General features: G+C 39.1%; 1 protein-coding gene across 2 annotated transcripts; it reads right to left on the bottom strand.

Annotated features, from left to right (window-relative positions):
* TGS1_1 (Trimethylguanosine synthase) lies at positions 1-22963 on the bottom strand. Of its 2 annotated transcripts, XM_051209582.1 has the most exons (10): positions 22890-22963; positions 19461-19613; positions 18856-19426; positions 18775-18812; positions 13636-13766; positions 12557-12725; positions 11058-11128; positions 7488-7658; positions 7203-7361; positions 1-2550 (listed from the first exon to the last, which is right to left on the bottom strand). In XM_051209582.1, the coding sequence occupies exons 2-10, from the start codon at positions 19553-19555 to the stop codon at positions 2006-2008; spliced, it is 1950 nt and encodes a 649-aa protein (XP_051075041.1). In that variant the 5' UTR covers positions 19556-19613; positions 22890-22963; the 3' UTR covers positions 1-2005. The 2 variants fall into 2 exon arrangements, with proteins under 2 accessions (XP_051075041.1, XP_051075040.1); XM_051209581.1 differs by having other exon boundaries at positions 7203-7658; positions 13636-19613.
* Between the last annotated feature and the right edge of the window lie 1816 nt (positions 22964-24779).

Below are 24779 nucleotides of genomic sequence, written 5' to 3'. Positions count from 1 at the left end.
CCGACGTCGACCAACCTGCAAAGGAAACAATTTCATACATACTTTACTCCTTACAATCAGGACAAGTGTAAGCTTCGAATTCGCACTTGATCTTTTGAAACTGAAAAATTTTGCCGAAAAAACTTCCGGCCTGGTTGTTTCGCTATTGCAGAGACAATTTATCATAGACATAACCACTAAAAACCAACTAACATGTATGATGTAAAACGGATATTATATCTTTGACAAATCATAAGATAAGCAAAATGACTAACTTCCAGGAAAATGTTGCAGGAAAGCACTAACAACTGGTAACCGAAAATATTCACGACCATCAGGATCAACATGAAGAAAATCTAAATTCAAGATGTTTTGTAACCTAGTATAGCGAAACAGAGAGCTATACAAAGTAAAATCAAATGTGATAATTTATGAATTATTACACTTTTAATCGTCTAGCGAGCACAGAAAACCATAAACCGAGACAGGCAATATTTCCATGTTTGGCAATAGTAAAAATAAAGATAGTAGGAAAAGGGCAGTGGTCGGCAACAGGATATATGTGATCAGTAACAGAATCTACGATATTCAGAAGATAAAGAAGGTATACGTTTCTGCCACTGTCATCTAGAGTATCCAGGAGCTCAGGATGAATCAGTAAACATCTTTGGAAAATACAGCGCCGCAAACGACTAAAGAAACAAGGAAAAATATTCTCAACATTTAAAAGTGTCTATCTACTCTATGCAGCATTGTCTAACGACTGTTGCCACCAAGTTATGCAACCTGACAGAATTCAGCTAATATACGAACATAGCTCACAACGAAAGTCAGTGTTTCTGTGAGTTGATATCTTTTTCTGATTTACTTCTACTTCAGATAATACTGCATGCTGTAAGTTAGCCACGCGGCTGGGTGACTAATACCTGTTATTTCTATTGAAGAATATTCACAATACCACTGACTAGCTTCGTTTTTCCCCAGTCTCTCTACACTTAACTTCACCGTTAATTGTGTAGCTTATGACAAAGGAGCACTTTTCAGAAGACACTGGTGATCAGAAACATAGTTTCATATTATTTGTCTAAACAGACGAACCTCAAGTTTACGCAACAGAAAATCTTACGCTGCATCTATCACTGATGGTAAATATTCCTAGAGATAACGGGTGAAAATCAGTATTGAGCTCTGCACAAGCATCACACATTCACAATTAGACAGTACGAGTTAGGTTATCCACCACATACCTGAGGATGAAGCATTCTGTATCCGATGAGAGCAGCACTGTTACTGCTTGGCAATAAATAAATGCAGCTAAAGGATTATTCCTAAATGGTAGAAACTATCATAACCAAGCAGAGTCACTGAATTGAAAGTGTCCAACTTGTACTCAACAACCACTTTCCATAAATTGTCATTCCTGGCCACACTGATAAAACTAGGAAAGTGAAATTTCACCTAGTGTGACAATCACATTATTCGCATTATTCTAGGTGAACTGAGTTTGTGTTTTACAATAACTCTGTGTATTTTCTCCATTCATATGATGTTTATTAACTAATCACCAAGTATGTGCAATATAAATATATAAATGAGGGTATTTGATTTAACGAAAATGTGAATTTGGATGACTTGTTTTAGGAAAGTCAATAAATCTTTATTGCACAAGTATTTTGTGCTCTGGGAATTATAGTGGTTCCCATTTTCAAGTATTAGCAGTAAGACCTCAGATAAAACAGAGCCAACGCGTGCATAGAAGAGGTGATAAAGGGATAACAGAAACCCAGATATTTCTCAATGCAAAAAATGAATAATTTTATATTTTATCTTATCATAATACAACAGAAAATACAATACACTGAATAGCTAAATCAACAAACCATATACAATTAAAATTTATTCATTCAAAGATCCTACCAACCACACATATTTATATCTTGGAAGAAAGTCCCGATACAAAAGTCATATAAAAAAACCGAATCTTATAAATTAAGATTATTTACAAAAATGTCTTATCAAGATCACATTAACTAAGGTAATCTGATTCGTCTGAATGATCAGATTTTGTATCTGTTGTCCTTCTGTTAGCATTTGCCAAGGTACCAAAATAAACGGTCAAAGCTTTGCTTTTGAAATTAATCAAGTTCAATTCGAATTCAATGTCTAACGAATCCATTTTAATTTCTCTAATACATTTAGCTGAAATTTCCAGAAAATCTGCCATATTTGTATTACGAGGCAAAAACAACGCTACATTCCCATTGGTCAGCACCAGAGCTAAATACAAAGCACACCATAAATTTGTGTTGGAATTTTGAAATTTTATACTCGATAAGTTAAAACTTTCATGTTCTAAATAACTAGGTCCGCCCCATGGTGGTGACATTAGAGCAGCAGTATATCCAACGTTGTTGGTCAAAGCGGATTGAGAAACGAAATTTGACTGAATCTGCTTCCATGCCCAAGTAAAATAATCTTCACAAACAAACTCAATAAGATGGCGAACGCCATAAATTTCCGCATTATTTGCAGCCATTGAAATACGAATTGGATCGGATTCAATCGCAATCACTAAAAGAGGTTGAAGAAGTAAACTTTATACTCAAATTTAAAAAATTCCCAACTTTCTGTTGTCTGTACTACAAATAAAAAGGTGGATTAAATAGACAACACGTGATCAACATTACAGTCAGAATAAAGGAAAAACAACCAAAGTTGATGGGTAAGATGTCCTAGACTCGCAGAGCAGAAGTACTTTTGAAAAAATGTAGTTATTATTCTAGGAATAAACATCACTGTCTAATTATCGTTTTTGAACACAGATCAAAGGTCACACAGGAAAAAGTAGTTATTCGAACTATTTAGATGATGATGAATATTTCATTCAGGTTTCCTGGAACTTGGATAGTTGATTTGCTAAATATATGAGGTAATTTCAGTGTAATCTCCCGTTCTACAGTTATGATCGCTGGTTTAAACAAATAATTCACTGGACAGTACTTGTTAGTACCTTCCATGAACTACGATACTTGGTCAGTTGTTGCCAACTACTGACCAAACTATATTAAATATTATTTTACAGTGGGTGATAGTGAGATGCAAGAAGCGTATTTTGTATTGCCCAGACATAACAATTACGTGCGCTTATCCGGGGACCCTGTGGCATCTTCGTCTGGTCTTGCAGGGGTTGGTGTCACACTAAGCGCTAGAGCTGAGGCAGCACTAGTCGATTGGATGCCCATTAACAGTCGGTTATGTGCTGTTAGATTAGAAAGTTCCATCAAAGTGAGAAGAAATCGGCGTGAGAAACGATGTCTTTTCGTCATCTCCGCCTATGCCCCGACAGATTGCAGCCCGGATGCAATCAAGGATGAGTTTTACCACCAGTTATCAGTTCTTCTCCAGAAAGTGCGTTCGACAGATATTGTAGTACTAGCCGGAGACTTGAATGCTCAGGTCGGGCGTCTAGGCACAGAAGAGAGTCGTTTAGGTGGCCGATGGGGACTCGTTGGTCGCAGGTCAGATAACGGGGACGGGGACCGTCTACTGCAACTGTGCACAGACCACAACCTGTTTCTGGCTAGCACTAACTTTCGGCACAGTCATCGCCGATGTGCCACCTGGCGTCCTCCCTCTGCATCCCAAGCCTGGACTCAGATTGATCACATCGCGATCAGCTACCGCCGGCGTGGTTGTGTAAAAGACTGCCGCTCCTTTTGGAGTACCTATCTGGACTCTGTCCATGCCTTGGTCTGCGCCAATCTTCCTTACTTTTCAGTGGACAACGAAGTGACCGCCAGCAAAGGATTGATATTAGCAAGCTGGTTGCAACTTCTGTTGCAAATAAGTATCGAACCGAGCTAGCCTCTAGGCTAGCTACCACTCCACCGAAAAGTATAGATGAGCATTGGTTGCAATTGCATGACGCCATGAAAATGGCGGGTACAGTCAGTTGTGGGTTCGCGAAACGTCCCGCTTTTAAGCACTGGGTTTCTGCAGGTTCCTTACAACTCATTGAAGCCCGTCGGTCTACTCCGGGTGACCGTGAGTTTGACCATAAACGAAGGATGTTACGTAAGGAAATTGGGCAAAGCTTGCGCAAGGACCGAGAAGCCTGGTGGTCGAAGCGTGCTAATGAGCTGGAAGCAGCAGCTGCATCTGGTAACTACCGGAAGCTCTTCCAACTCATCCGAGCCACTGGCAGCAAGAAGTCTGGTGTGAGTGAAACAATCTGCGAGGATGATGGGATGCCAATCACTAACATCCATCGACGTCTTGGACGGTGGGCAGAATTTTTCGAAGGGCAGTTCAACTGGCCTGCTGCTCCGGCAACATCGGTCAGACTGTCCTGCCCTCCATGGCCGGTGACGACTGATCCACCAAACGAGGAGGAAGTCCGCAAGGAACTCCAACTCTTGAAACGTTACAAATCACCTGGCCTAGATGACTTACCTCCGGCTCTTTTTAAAGATCGTGGTGACTTTCTAGCTAAGGAACTGACGACGTTGTTTACAAAGGTTTGGGAACTAGAGAGTGTACCAACGTCATGGAATGAGTCGATAGTTGTCCCTATCTTTAAAAAGGGTTCACGTCGTTCCTGCAACAACTATCGGGGGATAAGTCTACTTCCGATTGCGTCCAAGCTATTGGCTTCCATCATACTTCGTAGGTTGTTCAAAACCCGAGAAAGACTGACTCGCGAGGAGCAGGCTGGGTTTCGTTCTGGTCGAGGATGTATTGATCATATCTTCACCCTCCGCCAAATGTTAGAACACCGCCATACTTTTCAAAGGCCAACAGTCCTAGTATTTCTTGACATTAGGGCTGCCTTCAATTCGTTGGACAGGACTGTTCTCTGGGATTGTCTATTAAAGAAGGGTGTGCCTGAGAAGTTTATTAACATCCTGAAAGCCCTATATAAAAACACCTCAGGCAGAGTGAGGGCATACAACCACCTCTCTCCATTGTTTCATTCAAACAGTGGGGTTAGGCAGGGTTGCCCAATCTCACCATTCCTCTTCAACTTTGCCATCGATGACATTCTGGAAACAGCTCTGATGGATGTAGGTAATGGCGCTGTGGATCTGTTGCCTGGAGAAAGACTTCTCGACCTTGAGTATGCGGACGATATTGTCTTACTGTGCGATAATGCCCAAGGCATGAAATCCGCACTTAATCAGTTGGCAATCAGTGTCCGTAGGTATGGTATGTGCTTTGCACCTTCGAAGTGCAAAGTAATTCTACAAGACTGGCAGGATTCCAATCCTGTACTCACCCTGGATGGTGAGCAGATAGAAGTAGTCGAGAAGTTTGTGTATCTGGGTAGCTGCATAAGTGCTGGTGGGGGTGTGAGTGATGAGATCAATGCATGTATAGTGAAAGCCAGATCGTCTTATGCCAACTTGGGCCATCTTTGGCGTCTTCGTGATGTCAGTCTGGCTGTAAAAGGCCGGATATACAAAGCGTCGGTGAGAGCAGTTTCGCTCTATGCTTGTGAAACCTGGCCTCTCCGAGTTGAGGACGTTAGACGACTCTCTGTGTTCGATCATCGCTGTCTCCGAAGGATTGCTGACATTCAGTGGCAACACCATGTCAGTAATGCAGAGGCTCGGCATCGTGTGTTCAGGCACAGAGATGATAATTCAATTGGTGTTACCATCTTGAAACACCGACTTCGGTGGCTTGGACATGTTCTCCGAATGTCGTCTCAGAGAATTCCACGTCGTGCATTATTTGCCGACTCTGGGACTGGTTGGAAGAAGCGGAGAGGTGGTCAGTGTATGACATGGTGTCGTGGTATGAAAGAAAGCTGCAAAGGACTGGCTTGTGTCGGTCCTTCACGACTCCCTGGTTGGGGTCTGAGAGATGGTGCTACACAGTGGCTAGAGACGTTATCAGATATGGCTCAGAATAGAAGCCAGTGGCGATCCTGCTGTAACCTTCTTTTACTTTCTTCATAAAAAGTGGTTCTGTCTCCCTTACCTGAAAGATTTCTTCCGATTGTACCTTTGCGTTCCCTGATTACTAGCACATTACCTTACACCAGTCTCTTCGTTATTGTTCTCTCTTTTTTTTTTGTTGCGCTCCTTAGCTTTTTTTTCTTTCTTTGTATTCCTCTCGAATTTTCATTGTTTTGTGTGGCGCATATATATTGGCGCTCTCTTGTACCAATATTCATGTGTCCAAATAAATAAATAATAATAATAATAAATTTCGTTTAAATTATAAACCATGCTTAAGATGAATTTTATCTAAAACTCAGAGACAGCTACATCTTGGTAGTAATACTCACATGAACGTAGAAAGTACTTTAGGTTAGAGATAGAATTAAGAGGATTTTGACTCGATAAGAGAATATTATAGACTAGACAAGTATCGATTAATAAGTTGAAGAAACAAAGTGAAGGTGATGAATCATCTGAATTTCGTACTAAAGGTAGAGTTATGGAGACCATGAGAATTAATTGATCTGCTAATAAACATCAGATGTGATTTATTATCAATGATAACTCAGTTAAGTAAGTAGTTTGGACCGTCGACTTGCCAAAGGATGAAATTGTCAAATTTGATAAAACTAGTCTCAAGCTTTGTATATTTATTAAAGGATTCAAAACGAATATTAGAGATAAAATCAGTGGTAACGAACAGTAGTTAACGTACTCGTTGCATTATTATGAACGGCAAGAGGAGCAATAAAGGACCATGTTTTGCCACCAGGTGAAAGATACAACAAAGTAATGGGGATTCTGTGAGTTTATTTCATCGGGCCTTTCTAGTCAATTTACTGGTAAGCTTATTTGTGCAGCTAAAGAATGTAACAGTATTTCAAAAGCTTGTAAGACAAATGAAGAACTGTGAGATGATCTTGTCGAAAAAACGGATTGAGAAGAGGATTTAAACCGTTATGCTAAGATAAACTAGTGATTCAGAGGCAACCCCGTATTGATAATGACATTCTGGTGAAGAGACCAGAACATAACTTTCACAACTTACTTGAATTTCCAAGTAGAACAAATAACTTGTTTTTAGTTCGGGATGTTAGGCATAACTTAATCATTTGGTCAAAACATAGTAGATAGTCTACGATTAGGACATTAATTTTTAGTAATCCACCACGGATTATCTACAATACTGTATTGAGAGAAAGTTGATATATAATACCATTATATAAGATTCAACAAATACAATTACGATCTACATTAAGAAGATGGATAACACATTACCTCGAAATCCACGTAACGCGAATTGTATAGCATTTGATCCAGTACCACAGAAAATATCCAAGACTGTGTAACTTCCTTTTGTCCAAGGCGTAAAAACTCGATATATACGTTTGGCCTGGTGAGCAGCAATTACTTCAGGAGTAGCACTGAATAATGAATCTACATAGGTTAGTAAATAAATAATAAGTAAATGATTGCCGTATGAATCAATATTATGCATTCTCGGGTCATCGTTTACTTATTTTGGTTGAGTATAGTAAAACTAATTGATCAAAATGAACTTACCACAATCGACCTGAATCCCAGAATCAAAACGAGAGAATAGACGAAATCTTTGAGCCCAATATTTATCCATTGAAGGGTCAAAGGTAATGCACATCAGCTGTTTGGACTCACATGCTAATTTAGGTACAGGTGGATTATAACGCCAAAAGAAGCGACAGTTGTATAAAAGGGCTGAGAAAAAAGACAATAATTATAAGATGATTACAATAAAATTTAAGCAAAATGTTTTTTTTGCGTTCTGCAAGTGAAGTAAAATGATTTAATGCATTGTGTATAAGGAAAAACAAACCAAATTATAAGGTTTGATTCAATCCTCATAAATAAAGTGAAGGGAAAGACCAGTCACTAAAACTTAGGAAGTATGAATGAAATATTAGTGAATTTAATATTGTATAGAATGTATGTCGGCTGCATTGACAGTATGAACCAACATATTGGAGTAACTAGCATTGCTACATGTCAACACAATATATTCTTACTTTTGGACAGACGAACTATTCTAACCATCTCAATTCGTTTTGTCATTCATACATGTAACATTGAGTATATGCGTATAATTGCACGTTGAGTCTAAATGCTTCATTGTATCTCTCATGCCTATAAATGTTGAGTCACGTTTTAGTTAAATAGAGTAAGCGTGTCAGCCTTTCTCATCACTCATCTTAACGTCTAAATAAACGAGTGCCTGAAATAAATCCCTTCACTTTAATTCGCATTTGGCTTTCTACCAACACTGTTGCTCAAACGGCATCAGTTTAATTTACTTACTCACTTAGGCCTGTTACCCCTTATGGAGGAGCATGGACCGCTCACCAGCATTCGTCATCCAACTCTGCACTGAGCAATCCTTTCCAGTTGCTATTCATCTTATTCATGTTTGCTTTTAATTCTCGAGGCAGTGTGGTTTTGGTCTTCTTCATTTTCATTTCCCTTCAGGATTACAAGTTAGTGTTTGCTTCGTAATGCAGTTTCATGGTTTCCTCAATGTGTGTCCTATCTACTTCCAACATCTTTTCCTAATTTCCTCCTCAGCTGGAAGCTGTTTGTTCTCTCCCACACTAGGCTGCTACTGATGGTATCCAGTCAACAAACATTGACTATCTCTGGTAGACGATTGTTTATAAATATACTTGTACTGTTTTGATGATGGATGTGGTAGTTATCCACGTCTCAGCTTCGTACAGTAGAACTGACTGTCTTGACGTTAGTATTGAAGATTCTGACTTTGATATTTGTTGACAGACAGTTATTTTGAGTTCCACATGTTCTTCAAGTATAGGGATGCCGTTGTTGCCTTACCGATCCTCGCCTTTACGTCTGCATCAGATTCTCCACGTTCATCGATGACGCTGCACAAGTAAGTGAAAGTTTCCACATTTTCCAGGTCTTCTCCATCAAGTGTGATTGAGTTGGTGTTCTCTGTGTTGTATCTGAGAATCTTGCTTGTTCCCTTGTGTATGTTGAGGCCTACTGATGCAGAGGCTGCTGCTACACTGGTTGTCTTCATCTGCATTTGTTGATGTGTAAGAGATAGAAAGGCCAAATCGTCTAAATACATCCAACCTGTCCGTTGTATTCCGTGCTTCCCCTCAGATGTGAAGGTCTTCATAATCCAGTCAACCACTAGAAGAGAAAGGAAAAGATTAGGCAGCCTTGCCTGACAACGGTCCTTACTTGGGATACGTCTGTTAGCTGTCCTCCATGTAGCACTTTGCACTGTAGACTGTCGTATGAATTACAGATAATGTTGACGATTTTCGCAGGTACTCCACAGTATCGAAGAAGGTTCCATAATGTTTTCCTATCCACACTATCAAATGCTTTCTCATAATCAAGGAAGCTGATGTATAGTGACGAGTTACATTCAATCGATCAGTCAACAATGATCAGTAGTGTCACGATATGGTCTGTGCACGACAGATTCTTACGGAATCCAGCCTCTTGATCTCGAAGTTGGGCGTCTACTGCGTCTTTCATCCGGTTCAGCAACACTGTTGAAAACTTATCCTTGTACTAGTAGTAGTGTGATGCCTCTTTATTTCTTACACTTGCTGGGATCTCCATTCTTTGGAATATTGATGAGGTGTCCTTCTTTCCAGTCTGTCGGTACTTGTTCTTCCTCCCAAATCTTCAAGAATAGAGTGTGTAACATGTTTGCAATCACTTCTATGTCTGATTTCAGTGCCTCAGATGCTATATTGTCAGGTACTGCTGTTTTCCCACTCTTGATTTATCTAATCGTCATCCTGCTTTCTTCGATCGTTGGTGCAGTGACATCTGTAGAATTATCTGTGTATGTTGCTCCGATGTCCAGTGGATTCAACGGAAATGGTTTGCTTAAGTCTTCATCAAATTATTCTGCCCATCTGTTCCTCTGCCCTTGATTTCAGTGATTGGCTTGCCTTCTTTGTCCTTGATCGGTCTCCCTGGTTTACTACAGTTTCCTGCTAGTTTCTTTGTTGTCATAAAGTTGTTTCATATTTCCTTCTCTTACAGCTTTTTCCGCGGTCTTTCATGCATTTCTGCTTGTCGGCTCTAATGCCCTTCTTCATCTGCTTGTTCGCTTCTGTGCATTCGGTGTGCCTTGACTTTCTCCGTTCTTGTTCGTCTGTTGTTCATTGCCGTCTTCTTGTTCTTCCTATCTTGAATCTTGACCAGGGTTTCCATAGAGATCCATTCCTTATGATGATGCTTCTTGTGGCCCAGAACCTCCCGACACATTGAAGTTAATGCTTCTTTGATCCCTTTCCGACTGTCCTCCATAGTAGTTTTTTCTTTCAGTATATCCTGTAAGGATTGGGACCTGTTGTTGAGAGTTATACTGAATTCGTTGAGTTTGTCAGTATCTCGAAGGAATTCTGTATTGAACCTTTGTAATGCTGTTTCCCCAGTTGTCCGTTGTTTTTTAGCTTCAGTTTCATTTTGACAACCACTATATAGATGGTGACATGAAGCTATGTCAGCTCCTCTCCTGGTTCTCACATCTTCCATTGACCTTATGAATTTCTTACTGATGCAAATATGATCTATCTGGTTTTCCGTGGTGTCTACCAATGAGACCCATGTAGCCTTTTGTATACATTTGTGTGGGAATTTAGTGCTACCTATAACCGTTTTGTTGAACGCACATAAATTTGCAATTCCCTTGCCATTCTCATTCCTTTTTCCCAGTCCATGTCGTCCCATGATATCTTCACACCCATTGTTGTCTACTCCGACTTCTATAGATGAAGTTGCAATGTGTTTACTATTCTAAGTGATTCAACATTAATTACACTGTGTTTAGACGTTAGCTGGTTGGCACTCACCAGTAAGACGAACGTGCGATCCTTAGAGGACTGATTATTCCTGTGAAGTTCAAACAGGCCTCATCCAGGTTTGTATTGAGTCATTACCACTGAGCTACTCTGGTCATGAATGATCTCTTGTAGGACTGGGATGTTTATAATAAAAATGCTGATGAAACTAAATTAGAATACTATACAGAACGATCCCCTTAAGAATAGAAACTTTATTCCAAGGGAAGAAATAAAATGACGAGAAAAAAAACTATAGTAGATCCTAATTTACCCTCTAAGTTGAATGTTGGCGAATTCCAGCAACGAGGCAGATTCAGTTCCCATGAGTTGAGTACGCGATAACTAGGAGTATTAAGAACAAAAAATGATTTACATAGAGATACTTGGAACGACAAAAAAGTTGATGTGTTAAAAATTGGAAAAATAATACCGTTAACGACACTACTGTCATAGTCTTAGTTTTTTGTACTGATTTTCACAGGTTGTCACTTACAACATACATTTAGTGAAGTCAAAACCACACGACTTTTATGGTGGAAATATTATGTTAAAGTGAATTTCCGAAGACATGTCATTTATCTTATTCCTCACATAACAAGAATTAACCATGATGTACTAGGTATGCTATTTATCATATACATGATTGGGTGGTCCTGACTGAGGTAAGGACGTCAAAACTCGGCAGTGATCCATGAACTGGATAGTTAAATAATAACACATAGACCAGTTCAGTGTTAAAGAACTGATAAAAATAATAAATTAAAAATGACAACTGAAATTTGTGATATCGTCATTTTTATCTAGTCTAACAATCCCACCTAAACCTTGGCAAATGCGAATAATAAAATAACATGACCAATAATCCACTATTCGATCATTACCAATATAGGACCTAGTACGCGTATGTATTAGTTCAAGTTACAACACCTCATATCACCACAACGACAACAGATAAACAAGATGAGACAAAAAAAGAATTGATTTAGACACCAATTGAAATTTGACCGTAAGGAATACAGTTTAAAAGGAAAAATTTTAGTCAAAAAGTCAAAAGTTAAGAATAACATTTAACTTAAGAGCTGGTGGGATAAAAAGAATGAATAATAAATTTTGGATCGACAATTTAGATGCGTCCAATGCTTACCTGGTTATTTATTCTGCCCTATTACACTAGTTTGATGTGTGCTATCACCTTTTGTTTTTCCTTTTAAAGCTTTAGTTACTTGCTTTACTACTGATACATGAGACGATCTACAGTGACTAAGTTCTACATTAGTCTAAATAATATGAAAAGATTGAAGGTACTTGACAAAAATTATCTTCGAAATATTGTTCGACCGCGATTAAAGCATCGAGTACATATTACTATAGCTAGTCGATGAAGTTATATCACTAGATATCTCAAAATATTACGATATCTGAAGCGAAAAAGTGGAAAACATTCCATAATGATTAAATCAGCTGAAGCTATTAAACACTACTGCGGAGCGTGTATGAAGCTGTAAACCATTTGATTTAGATCCTTGTAACAACTGTAACCAGTGACCAGAAAATTTGAGCTACGTAGCTCAAGGCCAATGGTGATCCCAACAGATATTTACTAATTCGTATGACGATAAACAGAAGTACGTAAACGGTTAAGTCATACACTCACAAGTTATTTGACACCAACAGTGAGTTTAACGAGAATATTTATCATCCATGCATTCAAACACAAACAATGAACAAAATTGGACCAAAGTTACATACTCATATTTTAGAAAATCTTACCTATTATTGCCATTATGTTCATTGGTAAACACACAAACCATCTCCAGTACATAACACATTCTTGAAAAAACTGAACCTGCACAAATGTATGGATCGATCAAACTTTTTAATTCTCTAGATGAACTCATAAATAATGATCCAGAAAACCGAACAGATTCAAGATCAAGATCTATGATGAAAATTGAAACAGTAAACACAGAAAACTTGAGGATTATCTGAAAGTTTTATTAATATTACTGATGCTACCAACAATAATATTTACGAAAACAGAGACAGTTAGGTTATGGCTAACAGTATAATTCAGTACGCGCGTTACACCCTATACGGGATTAGCTAGTTGGATGTACCTGGATTCGAGTATTTACGTTCACATCAGCACAAAACTCAAAATCTTTCGCTTCAAATACCTAATCAGTTATCTATTGAGTCCAAATAGTCGCGTACTTGTGTAACAGATGCAGCATGATGAACTGGTTAAAACTCAGTTAACAATATAAACAACAGGATAATCCAAGCACTTTTAATAATTATTGTTTATAAAACAGAAAGAGTTGCGAATAAAAAATTGCAATGAATTATAGTAGTAGTATCATGACTTATGACTGTTTAAAAGTCATCACTAAAGATTGATGAGCTCTGAATTAACTACCGCTATGTGACGTTGATTAACGTTTTATTAGTTTGGTAATAAGTTCTAAAGAAATATTTACAAAGTATCATTAGATGACTTATGGGGGTTTATCTAATACTGCACATATAGAATTACTGTGGTAACAGAGGTAAGTTTTATTTTTGTGCAGATTGTGATTGATTTAGTTGATGTCAATAAGTTGGTCCAATATTTGCTCATAAAACGAAGTTATTGACGCCATGTCCTCCTATCCAAGAAGTAAAAAAGCTAGTCGGTTGATTAATCTTTTTACTAGCGAAATAACACAAAATACTTGACACGGTAATAAACGTGATTAAATAACGTCTAAAACACGGTATATGAGTTTTCGACGTAATTCATCAGCCTTTGAAATGAAGACTTGGTTATCAAGCTATATATACGGTTAGCTCAATAAAACAAAACCTACCTGACAGACAATGACGCACAATACTCCTCTGTTTTCTTTGTGCAGTATTATCTTTACATCGGCTCGCAAATACTAGCAACCATTGGTCCACTTCCTCATCGTCATAGTAATCGAATAAAATATCTTCAGACCTTGGTGATAAGCAATTTTATGTATTAAGAAAAATAATGAGCTTACAAACATATGCCGCTTATAAACTATATAATGCAAGTTGGTAAGGAAGTACAAGTGCGTATATTGGGGTGTGAGACATACTTTTTGTGTCAAGGATATTAATTCTCATGCATTTCCTGAACCGAAGTAAAAGCCATATTAAAATAGTCATTTTGATTGAAAATATATCGAAGTGAAATTTCGGGAATCAGTCGATATTTTTTCAGCAAGTTACACAGAAGAACGGTGCAAAAACCGGTGACCTTACATAGATTGGTTTTTGCAGTGAGTATGGTTTAGAAATATAACTTTTGGTACTTAATTTTCAATAAATAGTGTTTTGTGACTATGAAATGGCTATCTTTCTCTTTTGATAAGTTTTTTGTGCTAAAAGCTACAAACACTGCTAATATGGAACTAATTCTAGATTCATTTCACTTACATTACTCGAAAAAATTAGTGTATGATTATAAGTACCTTGAAGACAGAAACATCGACTTGAATAGTCGCCGCCCTTGCTTGTCACGGGATATGCACAGTACTCATATCTCCTACAGTACTACAACAAATCTTAAAACCACAAAAACTAACCTTATCGTTTGTAAAACGTTTTACTTGTATGATACGATGTTCGTATTTCTGATGCCAACCGAAACAGACATAAAAGCTAAATCTTACGCCTAGCTGGATTTGGAATTGGATTAGGATAAATGAATATACTAATATGACTGCATCACAAAATCTCCAACAACGTAAAACAAATAAAAACGAAGCGTTAAATGCTCGAAATCCTAGTGGATCGATTCATTCACGAAAACGAGTCATAGTTGATTGCCATAAATCTTATTCAAGTTTAGAATTTACTAGTAAAAGGGATATCAAATAGAACAAGCTAACCTAACAACTAATAGCGTTAACCGTTCATCTTTCAGAGCTGTGGTTCATAGGTTAGGGACTAATTTAAGACAATTAGTCAGAAGCTAGAACCCAAATAAAGATTGAACTGTTAAGTAGCAGATATCACTGATTAATGATGGGATGTAAACAATTTTCAGGATTATCTAGTCAGTCAGTCAGCTACAACGTAAGACCAAGCACATATATGCATCGGTCCAAGTTGCCATACCTCATTAACACAACAAGATGGACACCGGATTCATAAAAGTAGTTAATTCAGAGGTGGTAATATATAAAAGAAGGATTGCAATAAGGATATAGTACAAGAAGGAAGAATTAGTTCGTAGAAAAAAGATATGAAGCGATTTTAATCTCTTAGTTTAAGGGAAGACAGAGAGTGTATACACCGACGCCATTGTGATCGATTCTGAGCCATGTCACCAAGAGTCTCCAACCATTGGTTACGATTGTCACGTGGAACCCAACCAAGTAGTCTGTATCTACCAACATGGCTCACACTAGAAGTTAGTGACTTCAAGCACTGATACCACGTTTTGGTTTGGTCGCCACTAACTTTCTTCCAACCATCCCCAATACTAGCCAGCATTGCGCGTCGTGGTAATCGGTGTTCAGGCATACGTAATACGTGGCCCAACCATCTCAGTCGATGAAGATTCACAACCTCATCAACTGATTTACCATCATTCCCTAATACCATGCGTCTGACCTCACTATTATTGACCCGGAGATCCCAGAAGATGCCAGTAATATTTCTAAGACATCTGTGGTCAAATACTAGTAGCTTACGGGTATCTTCAACTCTTAATGTTCACGTTTCTCAGCCGTAAATAAGAACAGAACAGAACACACGGATATCTCGCCTTCGCCATAGGTGACAAAAGTTGGCAAAATCCAAACGAACTTTTCGAATCCGTGCTGAGATTTCGTCAGACACCAGCCCATTAGGGCTGATCAGACTCCCAACATAAGTGAAGTTGTCAACGCGTTCGACTACTCCACTTCCTATCCTTAGTTCAGGTGTTGACGCAGACCAGTCCTGAAGTAACAACTTGCATTTAGAGTGAGAGAAGAGCATTCCAAACATTCTGGCATGATTGCTTAGTGCTACCAGAAGACTGCATTTTATCAGCATCTTCACCAAACAGGAATATGTCATCTGCGTATTCTAAGTCGATAAGTGGGCCTCCTGGAAGGAGATCAATACCCGAGAATTCAGTAGACAAGAATGTTATTTCCATCAGTAGGTCTATGATGAAGTTAAACAAAAATGGAGAAAGTGGACAGCCTTGACGGACACCATTTGAGGTTGCAAAAGCAGATGAGTTTGCCATAAGCTCTGATTCGACTGGTAGTGTTCGAGTAAAGAGCCTTCACAAGGTTTATGTACTTCTGAGGTACGCCTTTCAGTGACAAACACTGCCACAGAATCTCTCGGCCTACAGAGTTAAATGCTGCTTTTAAGTCAAGAAGGGCCACCGTTGTCGGACGCCGATAATAATGCCTGTGTTCTAAAAACCTGACGAATAGCGAATACATGGTCGATGCAGCCACGACCAGGTCTGAAGCCAGCCTCGTTTTCTCGTGTTTGTAGTCCATGAATCTTTGTTAGGCGCCCGATAATTATCGAGGCTAGTATTTTACATGTTATATTAATCAGACTAATCCTTCTACGGTTGTCACAGGATGACTTTGACCCTTTCTTATATGTTGGGACAATCAGTGATTGTGACCAGTCAGATGGGATTACGTCCAACTCCCAGATTTTAGCTAAGATATTAATCAACCTAATTGCTAAAATTGAACCACTATACTTAAAGACCTCTGGAGCTAATCCATCTGCCCTTCCTCGTTTCAGATTAACTATAGCCTTTCGGACTTCTGCCAGAGTTGGGGGACCTACTTTAATGTTCCATTCACACTGTCTGGGGATGGGGGGAGTTGTATAGTAGCTGAAGGCCAGCTGAACTGTTCTCTGAAATGTTCCGCCCATAGTTCTAAACATCTGGACTGGGAGCAGATGGGGGTGTCGTCATTTTCCGAATTAGTCTGACTTACACTTGACTTATTAATTCCAGTTTCTTTTATTAGTCTGTAGAGCTGTCTTGTGTTCCCTATAGTCGCCGCCTTTTCCATCTCTTTTGCTTTCGTTGCCCACCACTGCTCACGGTCGTTCCTTAGACTTTTGCTTAACCTAGATCTGATTTGTTTTCGCTCTTCATCGTGTTCAGAGCCTGATGGGATGAGTTTACAAGAATCCATCAGTGCAATAGACCTCGAGGAAATCCATTAGTTCTTTGTAATCCTGTGGTTTAAATCACTGATAGATGTCACTGCTGTTTCCACAGCTGTTTGTATAGCTTTCCAAGCAACATCTGGGTCAACCTCGTTTTCAGAACTACCTAATTGTGACCTCAGTTGTTCCTGGGACCTACTTTTGGTTTTCTCGCTACTCAATTCAGTTCTAATGGGTCTTTTTAATGAGGCTTTTTTGAGTCCAGTGAGGCCCAAGCAGATGCGTGCCCGTATTAGGGCATGATCGGAGTCCAAGCAGGTACTCCAGAATGAGCGACAACCTTCTACCGACCCTCTCCAACGATGACTGATGGCAATATGGTCTATTCGAGTCCATCGTTGGTTTGGTGTAGAGGGTTGCCATGTTAGACGATGTCTCTCCTTATGCTTAAAATTTGTGTTTTCTAAAAATAAACGATTGTCTGAGCACAGTTGCAGCAGACGATCACCATTATCTGTTCGTTGTACCGGAATACTAAAATACCCACCTAAATGCCTTTCTGTTTGGTTTAACCTACCTATCTGGACATTAAAGTCACCTGCTACGAGTACTATATCTGAACGTTTAGCTTTCTGAAGAAGTTCAGATAGCTTTATGTAAAATTCATCTTTCACTTCATCTGAGCTGCAGTCGGTGGGAGCGTAGGCAGAAACGACAAAAAGGCAACGACGTGTGTCCCTATCCTTCCGAGTTCTTACGGAGCCGTTTAGCCCAACAGCACATAAACGACTGTTAACAGGGATCTACTCTAACAGTGCTTGTTCCGCCCTCATGCTTAGTGCTATCCCTACTCCTGCCAGTCTACGAGAGCTGGCCCTCGGGTCACCAGATACACGGAGGGTGTATCTCGTTGGCTCTCCGTTTTGCCGAGGTGAGGTCAAGTGAATGACCACACTGGGATCTTGTACTCGTGTTTCAGAGACACAGCATACATCAATGGTACGAGATTCTAGTCAGGGAAGCCTGTTGAACGATTTGACGCAGGGTGCGTACGTTGAAGGTTCCAATGTGTAGTTTGGAGTGAGGTTTCAGTAGACCTGGGACAGTGTTTTGCGCACTAGAATCGTTGGCTGTGGTGACACTTGATGGGGAAGCCGAAAGAGGAAGTTTAGAGGTGAAAGTCGATGTAGGAGGAATAATAGGAATTGAAGATGGAGGTTGATTATGAATACAGTGGTCTTGAGTGATGTTAGAGGATTATTTAACACAAACATAATTGTAATGTTTAGAATCCATCACACATAAAGAACCAAAAAATACAAGGCGGATTAGCAACCAAGTCCAATATTGTATATTAAGTACTGAATCACAACTGTTTAATAAGGATTGCAGATACTACCCTGCGGCGTCTAATTGGTTTCGGTGTTCGGTTTTTCACCTACTAATTCCAAGGTCTGAGCCTCACTCGCCCTACTTTAATTTGAGCAACCGAGTAGTATCATTAGTCCTCACGTTTAGAGCGTGGCTCATATCTAAGTACCTAAATACATACAGCCCTGCTGTGAAAACTAAGGGAAGCGAAGTTCAAACCTATCAGTCAACGAGTGACAACTGAATAATCAGATCACCGAGTAACAACCCGACTTCCACAAATATACTTTTTACTAGCTAATAAGTACAAGTATCACAAGACTAAAACATCATGTCATTTCAAGGGTTAGACACTATTTTACCTTATTAAAAATTATAAAGTAAAACCACTGCATTTTAAAATAGAAACAGGTAATTATTTTACTTATAAAGAGCTCAAAACTTTGGAGATTTAATTTAATTACTTTGCAGACTCCGGATTCACTAACTTTTGTTTATGTGGCTAAGTAAGTTTGATTAGTTGATAATAAATATACGTAACATACACAACCAAAGCTAGTAGGAAGACCCAATTGTTGCATTTCGTCCAACATTTTACATAACTCATCGACATCGCTACTAACAACACTGGTATTACTTTTTGAACTACTGAAGGAGAGAACATTTGGAATAGTTCTTTTAGTCGCTTGAGAACTAGCAGTTGGAAGTACGAAATTTTGAGTTTTGAGTTCATGGTTTGAATCAGATGATGAGTCACTCTCCGATATAACCGAGTCAGAATGAAGCAAATGTTTTAAGGTGTAGGAGACAGATGTAAAATACTTTCTTGATTGCAGAGGCTTGATCGATGAGCAATTTACGTCAGTATTGTCGATTAGGTGTTTTTCTTCTTCTGAGGCGATCGCAAATGGCTGCTTATCGTTTTCTTCGGAATCAGAAAAAACTATATGCTTGGATACGATTGTGGGAACTGTCTCAATAATGTTACGTTCGCTTTGTCGATTCACATTTTTCTTCTCGGGGAATTTAGATACATGATTAGAACTATCTGCGTTGTTGAAATCTTGGTCCTTTTTTGATAATTCACTACACGTTCGAAAACCTTTGAAGCGGTCTCTATATAGAATTTTAGAAGTACAACTCAACATACCCCAAAAAGGCTCTTGTAAAAAAAAAGTTTATAGGGATGTTAACTTCAGGATCAAGGTAAAATTGCCATTGAGACAAAAATCGAACATGGCGCATATTAATGCAAACGACAGATGTTTGAGTAGTATTCAAACTCTCCTTGCAAATACTGCACCTGATGAATAAAATCAGCAGATTAGGGTATGATAAGATACAACTGTACAGAATAATTTATGATAATACAATACATTAATAATTAGTAGTTTGACGAACTAACAAAACTCGTAAAATAAAAAATGCCTACACACTTGTCGAAACCCAAACATGGATACACTAATTATTTGTACAGAGGAAAGTCAGAAAACGATCACCCTTCTGACGTCTAGTGTCAGAGTGATTAAGATATTACCTTAGTAAGAGCTCACTGACTTATGCATTGGACCTTTAACCACTGGATAACGGATAGTTTCCTTTAAGTTCAAACGAATGCTGAGTATCGCAAATGCTCCCATAATTTATGGTTTGCAACCTAGTTCATAAAGGGGTTTCTGAAACGTCAAGAAACCGACTAGTAGACTAGTAACCAATGTGCCTAAGTATGTTAAATGGTAGGTTTTTCCCTATCATCTTCAAACTCTTGCTGTTTCTCTCGAAATGACTGATGCTTGCATCGAAAAACGGCTTTTTCAACCAGTGCCATTCATATAACTTCGCGAATTGGCCACGGTTCATTACATATCTGATTTTTGAATTTATGTTCGCTTACTGAAATAATTCTTCATTTGGGTATAAAAACTACATAATACTCCTAGGACGGATATGGTTCTCAATACAACAAAGGCACGCGGTTCTTAGTTCATTCAGTCAGTAACAACGTAGAACTTCATACGTACGTACATCAGTTCAAGTTGACATACCACATTAGCACAGAGATGCAGTTGTCGATTTAAATCCTGTAGTGGTACAGGTAGTAAAAGTATAGGCATTAATCGGAAAGATTAGGGTTTGAAGTTGCTATTCAGAGAATATAACCCAGTGAAATAAATTTGGAAAGAGAAAAAAAGGACATGAAGAATTCAAAAGACTAGAATTTGGGAAAACAAAAGGAGTGGATGCACCTGCACCATTGAAAACTATTTTGAGCCATATCATTCAAGGTCTCTAACCATCGGTTGCTATCATCTCGCGGATCCCAACCAGGTAGTTTACACCTACCAACATGGTTCAGTCCACTTGTCAGTGACTTCATGGATTTGTCCCATGTTTTGGTCTGGCCGCCCCTAACTTTTTTCTAACCTGTTCCTATACCACTGAACATCGCACGTCGAGGCAGTCGGTGGTTGGGCATACGTAACAAGTGTCCCAGCCATCTCAACTGATGAAGTTTCACCACTCCATCAATCGATTTGCCATCCTTACCTAGTACCCGTGTCCTAACAACTGCGTTACTTACTCGATGGTCCCAGGATATACGAGCTATGTTTCGAAGACACCTATGATCGAATACTAGTAGCCTACGAATATCCTCTACTCTTACCAGCCATGTTTCACTGACATAAAATAGGACGGAACGAACTGCTGCGCAGTAAACACGTCCTTTGGTTGATAGACGGATATCTCGCCTACGCCATAAATGACGCAAGTTGGCAAAAGTTAGTCGGGCCTTCTGTATCTGTGCTGAGATTTCGTCACACACCAGACCATAAGGGCTGATGAGACTTCCAAGATAAGTGAAGAGGTCGACACGCTCAACTACTTAACTCCCTATCATTAGTTCGGGTGTCAATGCAACCCAATTCTGAAGCAACATTTTGCATTTTGAGGGGAGAATCGCATCCCGAACATGCTTGCATTGTTGCTCACAGTGGTCAGCGTCTTCATCAAATAGAACTATGTCATCAGCATATTCTAAGTCAACAAGCGAATCTCCCGGCAAAAGTTTAACTCCTGGAAATGTAGATGAGGAAAGTGTTATCTCTAAAAGCACATATACGACAAAGTTAACAAGAATGGAGGGAGCGGACAGCCCTGACGAAAACCACTTGAGGTAATCAATTCTGATGACAGTTCGCCATAAGCTCTCACTCGACCAGTTGTGTTTGAGTAGAGAGCCTGTATAAGGTTAATGTACTTCTTTGGAACTTTCAGTAACAAACACTGCCATAGAACCTCACAATTAACAGAGTCGAGTGCCGCCTTGAGGTCGAGGAATACTACGATTGTGGGGCGTCTGAATGTGTGTCTATGTTCCAGGACCTGACGTAGTGTGAATATCTGGTCTATACAACCACATCCAGGTCGAAAACTAGCCTGCTCTTCACGAGCTTTAGTAAGGGGTCGAAGTATTATTGAAGCTAAGATTTTAGACTATATATATATAATTGGTCTTTCTTATATACTGTTACAATCAGTGATAGAGACCAGTCAAATGGGATTACGTCCAGTTCCCAGATTCTGCCTAAGACCTCAGTCAATCTCGCTGCCAATACTGGAACGCCATCGTAGTTCAGTGCGAAACTGATGTCTTGAACAAACCGAATAATTTTGTAGAGGATTCCCATTTATAGCTGAGGCAGAGAGATTGAAGCCGGACCACTTAATAAGACTACCATTATTATATATGAATCTAAGGATAAAGTCCCGTGTAGGAATAGTAAGTTTGACAGCTGGGTCGGATGATTAAAGATATCTCAAGCTAAAATGTAGAAGATAAGATAGCAAATAGAGGCGAGGCTATAGTCTCGCCCAACGTGCAAACACTTTAGATAGGTTATCCGAAGAGAGAGAGAGATAATTGAAGACCCTGTGCTCATAACTGATTATACTATGATATTTAATATCTTTAAGATAATAACATACGGATGGACTCAAAAAATACCCCACATTGGTATAAACATAACTAATCTTTGTCTCTTTACCACTGAAAAGTAGGTAACCAATAAATATACGAACTTCCAACTGTCTATGACTTTCTGCTTATAGTGAAGGAAGACAGGTTTCTACCAATTTGGCACCATTAAGCTGAACATCGACGGCGTTTGTAAAAGCAGGTTGTACAAATTGTTCCACAGTGTAGATTTGTGGTGATTGAGGTAGTTGAGTAATAGGGCTCTTGGGACGTAAGTGAATAAAAAAAACGACCTGATATGATGGTCTTGAATCAAACTCATAGCTTAAGACTGCGTGATTGGGATCATAATACATCCCTACAAGGGTAAATATGGAACTTTCTGTGTAATCGACGATAGGTGGCAAGGGTAAACTAGACGCTATCTGAATAGAAGTCAGTGAGACATAGTGTACAATACATATTGTAATTCACGATCTCAGTCCCCCATAACTTGCGCCCCATGTGAATGAATTGCAAAAATTGATTAGTTTGTTTCCAATCTTATTCACAGATGATGTAAAGTTTTAAATGAAAACACCGAATCGAAGTGGTAAACCTTACCTTCAAGTTGATTTAGAAGCTCAGATAAAAACCAGTGCGACTATAATCTATGGATGACCTTTGAACGATGAAAGGTAACCTTGAGAATATTTACCTATTTACAAGAATAAAAGATGACTAAAAATTGGTGTGAGGAATTAATATTAGGATTTAGAATTGAATACCAGGGTTGGGAATAAGAGTTACTTCTTCGGCTAAAATTTCGAAATGTTACTGAGCCATTTAGGTGGGTGAATTTTCCTCACTATTTGAAAAGGTTAATGATATTTTCCATCGCTGAGTTAATTTTATTGCTTTGACAGTCTACTACGCATCAAGACTACTGTTTTCACTTTAATTGAGCATACTTCAGTTAAGGTACCGTTTCTTCCCGAAAGTAATGCATAATCTGTACTTTTTGAGAACGTCAGTTCTTTTCATTGACTACACTTTTAAGTCTAACAGTTTATGGATTTTTGCTTATTTTCGGCCATCACCTTTTTGTTTCTGGGTAGTGGTTGTGTCTAGTTTTTTGTAAACCTATGACTGACGAATGGATAGAGCAAAAAAGTAGTTGCTGACGTCAGGGTTGCCGATACCCTTGGAAAATGGCATACAGTGCAAAAAGTAGTACCACAGAGTTTGCACGTATCTAGTACTTGCGGATTTCAAACGGTCGTGTCGGCAATGCTGCTTAAACGCAAGCAGCTTGCTATCAAAGCGATTGCAATGGTGAATGCTGCTAAAAGAAGCATTAGCAAGCGTAATCGAAACGCATCAAGTGGTACTTACTCTCTCGATACACAAAACGTTATGAAGCGATCTCATACAATGTCAGGCTCGACTGACTTACATGGGCCAATTGCAAAGGACCGATTTCAAAAAGGTATTTTAAAACTTAAGAAAGAAGGTTTCCTCCATTTTCCGCCCCCAAACCTCAACAGGTGAGAAACGTCTGGAAAACCTAGTCACAAAGCTAGGTCTGGCTCCCGCAGGAAAACGACAAGCTTACCACCAAAGCTGTTTAAAATCACCCACGGTACCACGGTGTGGGCAACGTGACTGTGATTGTTACTCCAATGAAAGCGGATTATTAGGTACAAACCAGGGGTGTAAAACTACCTAATGTCTTTAAAAAAATCAACCTCCCAAGTAGTTGAAAAATCGAAGGCAGATTAAAGTAACAGTTAAGTTGTATTTCATCGAACCAAGGAAAGTGAAGGTTGAGAACCCGAAACTCGCTTTAAGTATGATATTGAGTTGACGAAAGATCCACATAACCAGCTAATACCTCAAGATATCTCTGAGGCCACTTTGCTGAGAGTATATATACTAGACAACCAGACTGACTTAAAATAGAATCAAACCAAGCCGCTAAATGTGGTATTTAGTCCTCCTAATTAAAGGGACCTAATACTATAGAATGTACATAAGCTAAATGGGTCAGGAGTTTTTGTATGTAGAGACATGTCTCTCACGAATCATCTGAAGAGACAAAAAGCTGGAAAGAACCCAAACTGGGGTAAAATGCTTGCGAGACTGACTTTAGAATTATAAATTTTCCGGCTTTGATGGAGGATGATGCCAAAACCACATCTGGTGCACCTTGCTCAACAAGCGAATGGAGATACGTGTACAGGTAGATCCTACCAAGCTGTCATAGGAACTTCGCTGAAGTAGTCTATAGACAGTAATGAACCGGATTTTGAAAGTTTGACATTAGTAAAAGCCGTCAGAACACAGAAGCGTGAAGGTCGAAGAGAAGTAGCCTTATTCATTGGAAGTAATATCCTCTTTAACATTATCGATAACGCATCCCATGAAAGTGAAAGGTGGAAGTGGAATACTCTAAACGCGCATATTCGTACATAAACCAGAGGACTAAAAAATAGGCGATATCCCAGCATTATA

The sequence above is a fragment of the Schistosoma haematobium genome, chromosome 1, assembly GCF_000699445.3.
Source record: "Schistosoma haematobium chromosome 1, whole genome shotgun sequence".
In the NCBI taxonomy this organism is placed as follows: Eukaryota; Metazoa; Platyhelminthes; class Trematoda; order Strigeidida; family Schistosomatidae; genus Schistosoma; species Schistosoma haematobium.
The sequence above is the reverse complement of the archived record's forward strand: the minus strand, read 5'-3'. Positions and strand labels throughout refer to the sequence as shown.

Bases quoted from the DNA above. Each gene is read 5' to 3' on its own strand.
- TGS1_1 (XM_051209582.1), bottom strand. From the start codon at position 19,555: ATGCGCCATGTTCGATTTTTGTCTCAATGGCAATTTTACCTTGATCCT. The intron at 11,129-12,556 runs GTAAGATTTTCT...TAATACTCCTAG, and splicing joins GAACATAATGGCAATAATAG to TTATCGCGTACTCAACTCAT. The intron at 2,551-7,202 runs GTAATGTGTTAT...AACCTCTTTTAG, and splicing joins CGCGTTACGTGGATTTCGAG to TGATTGCGATTGAATCCGAT.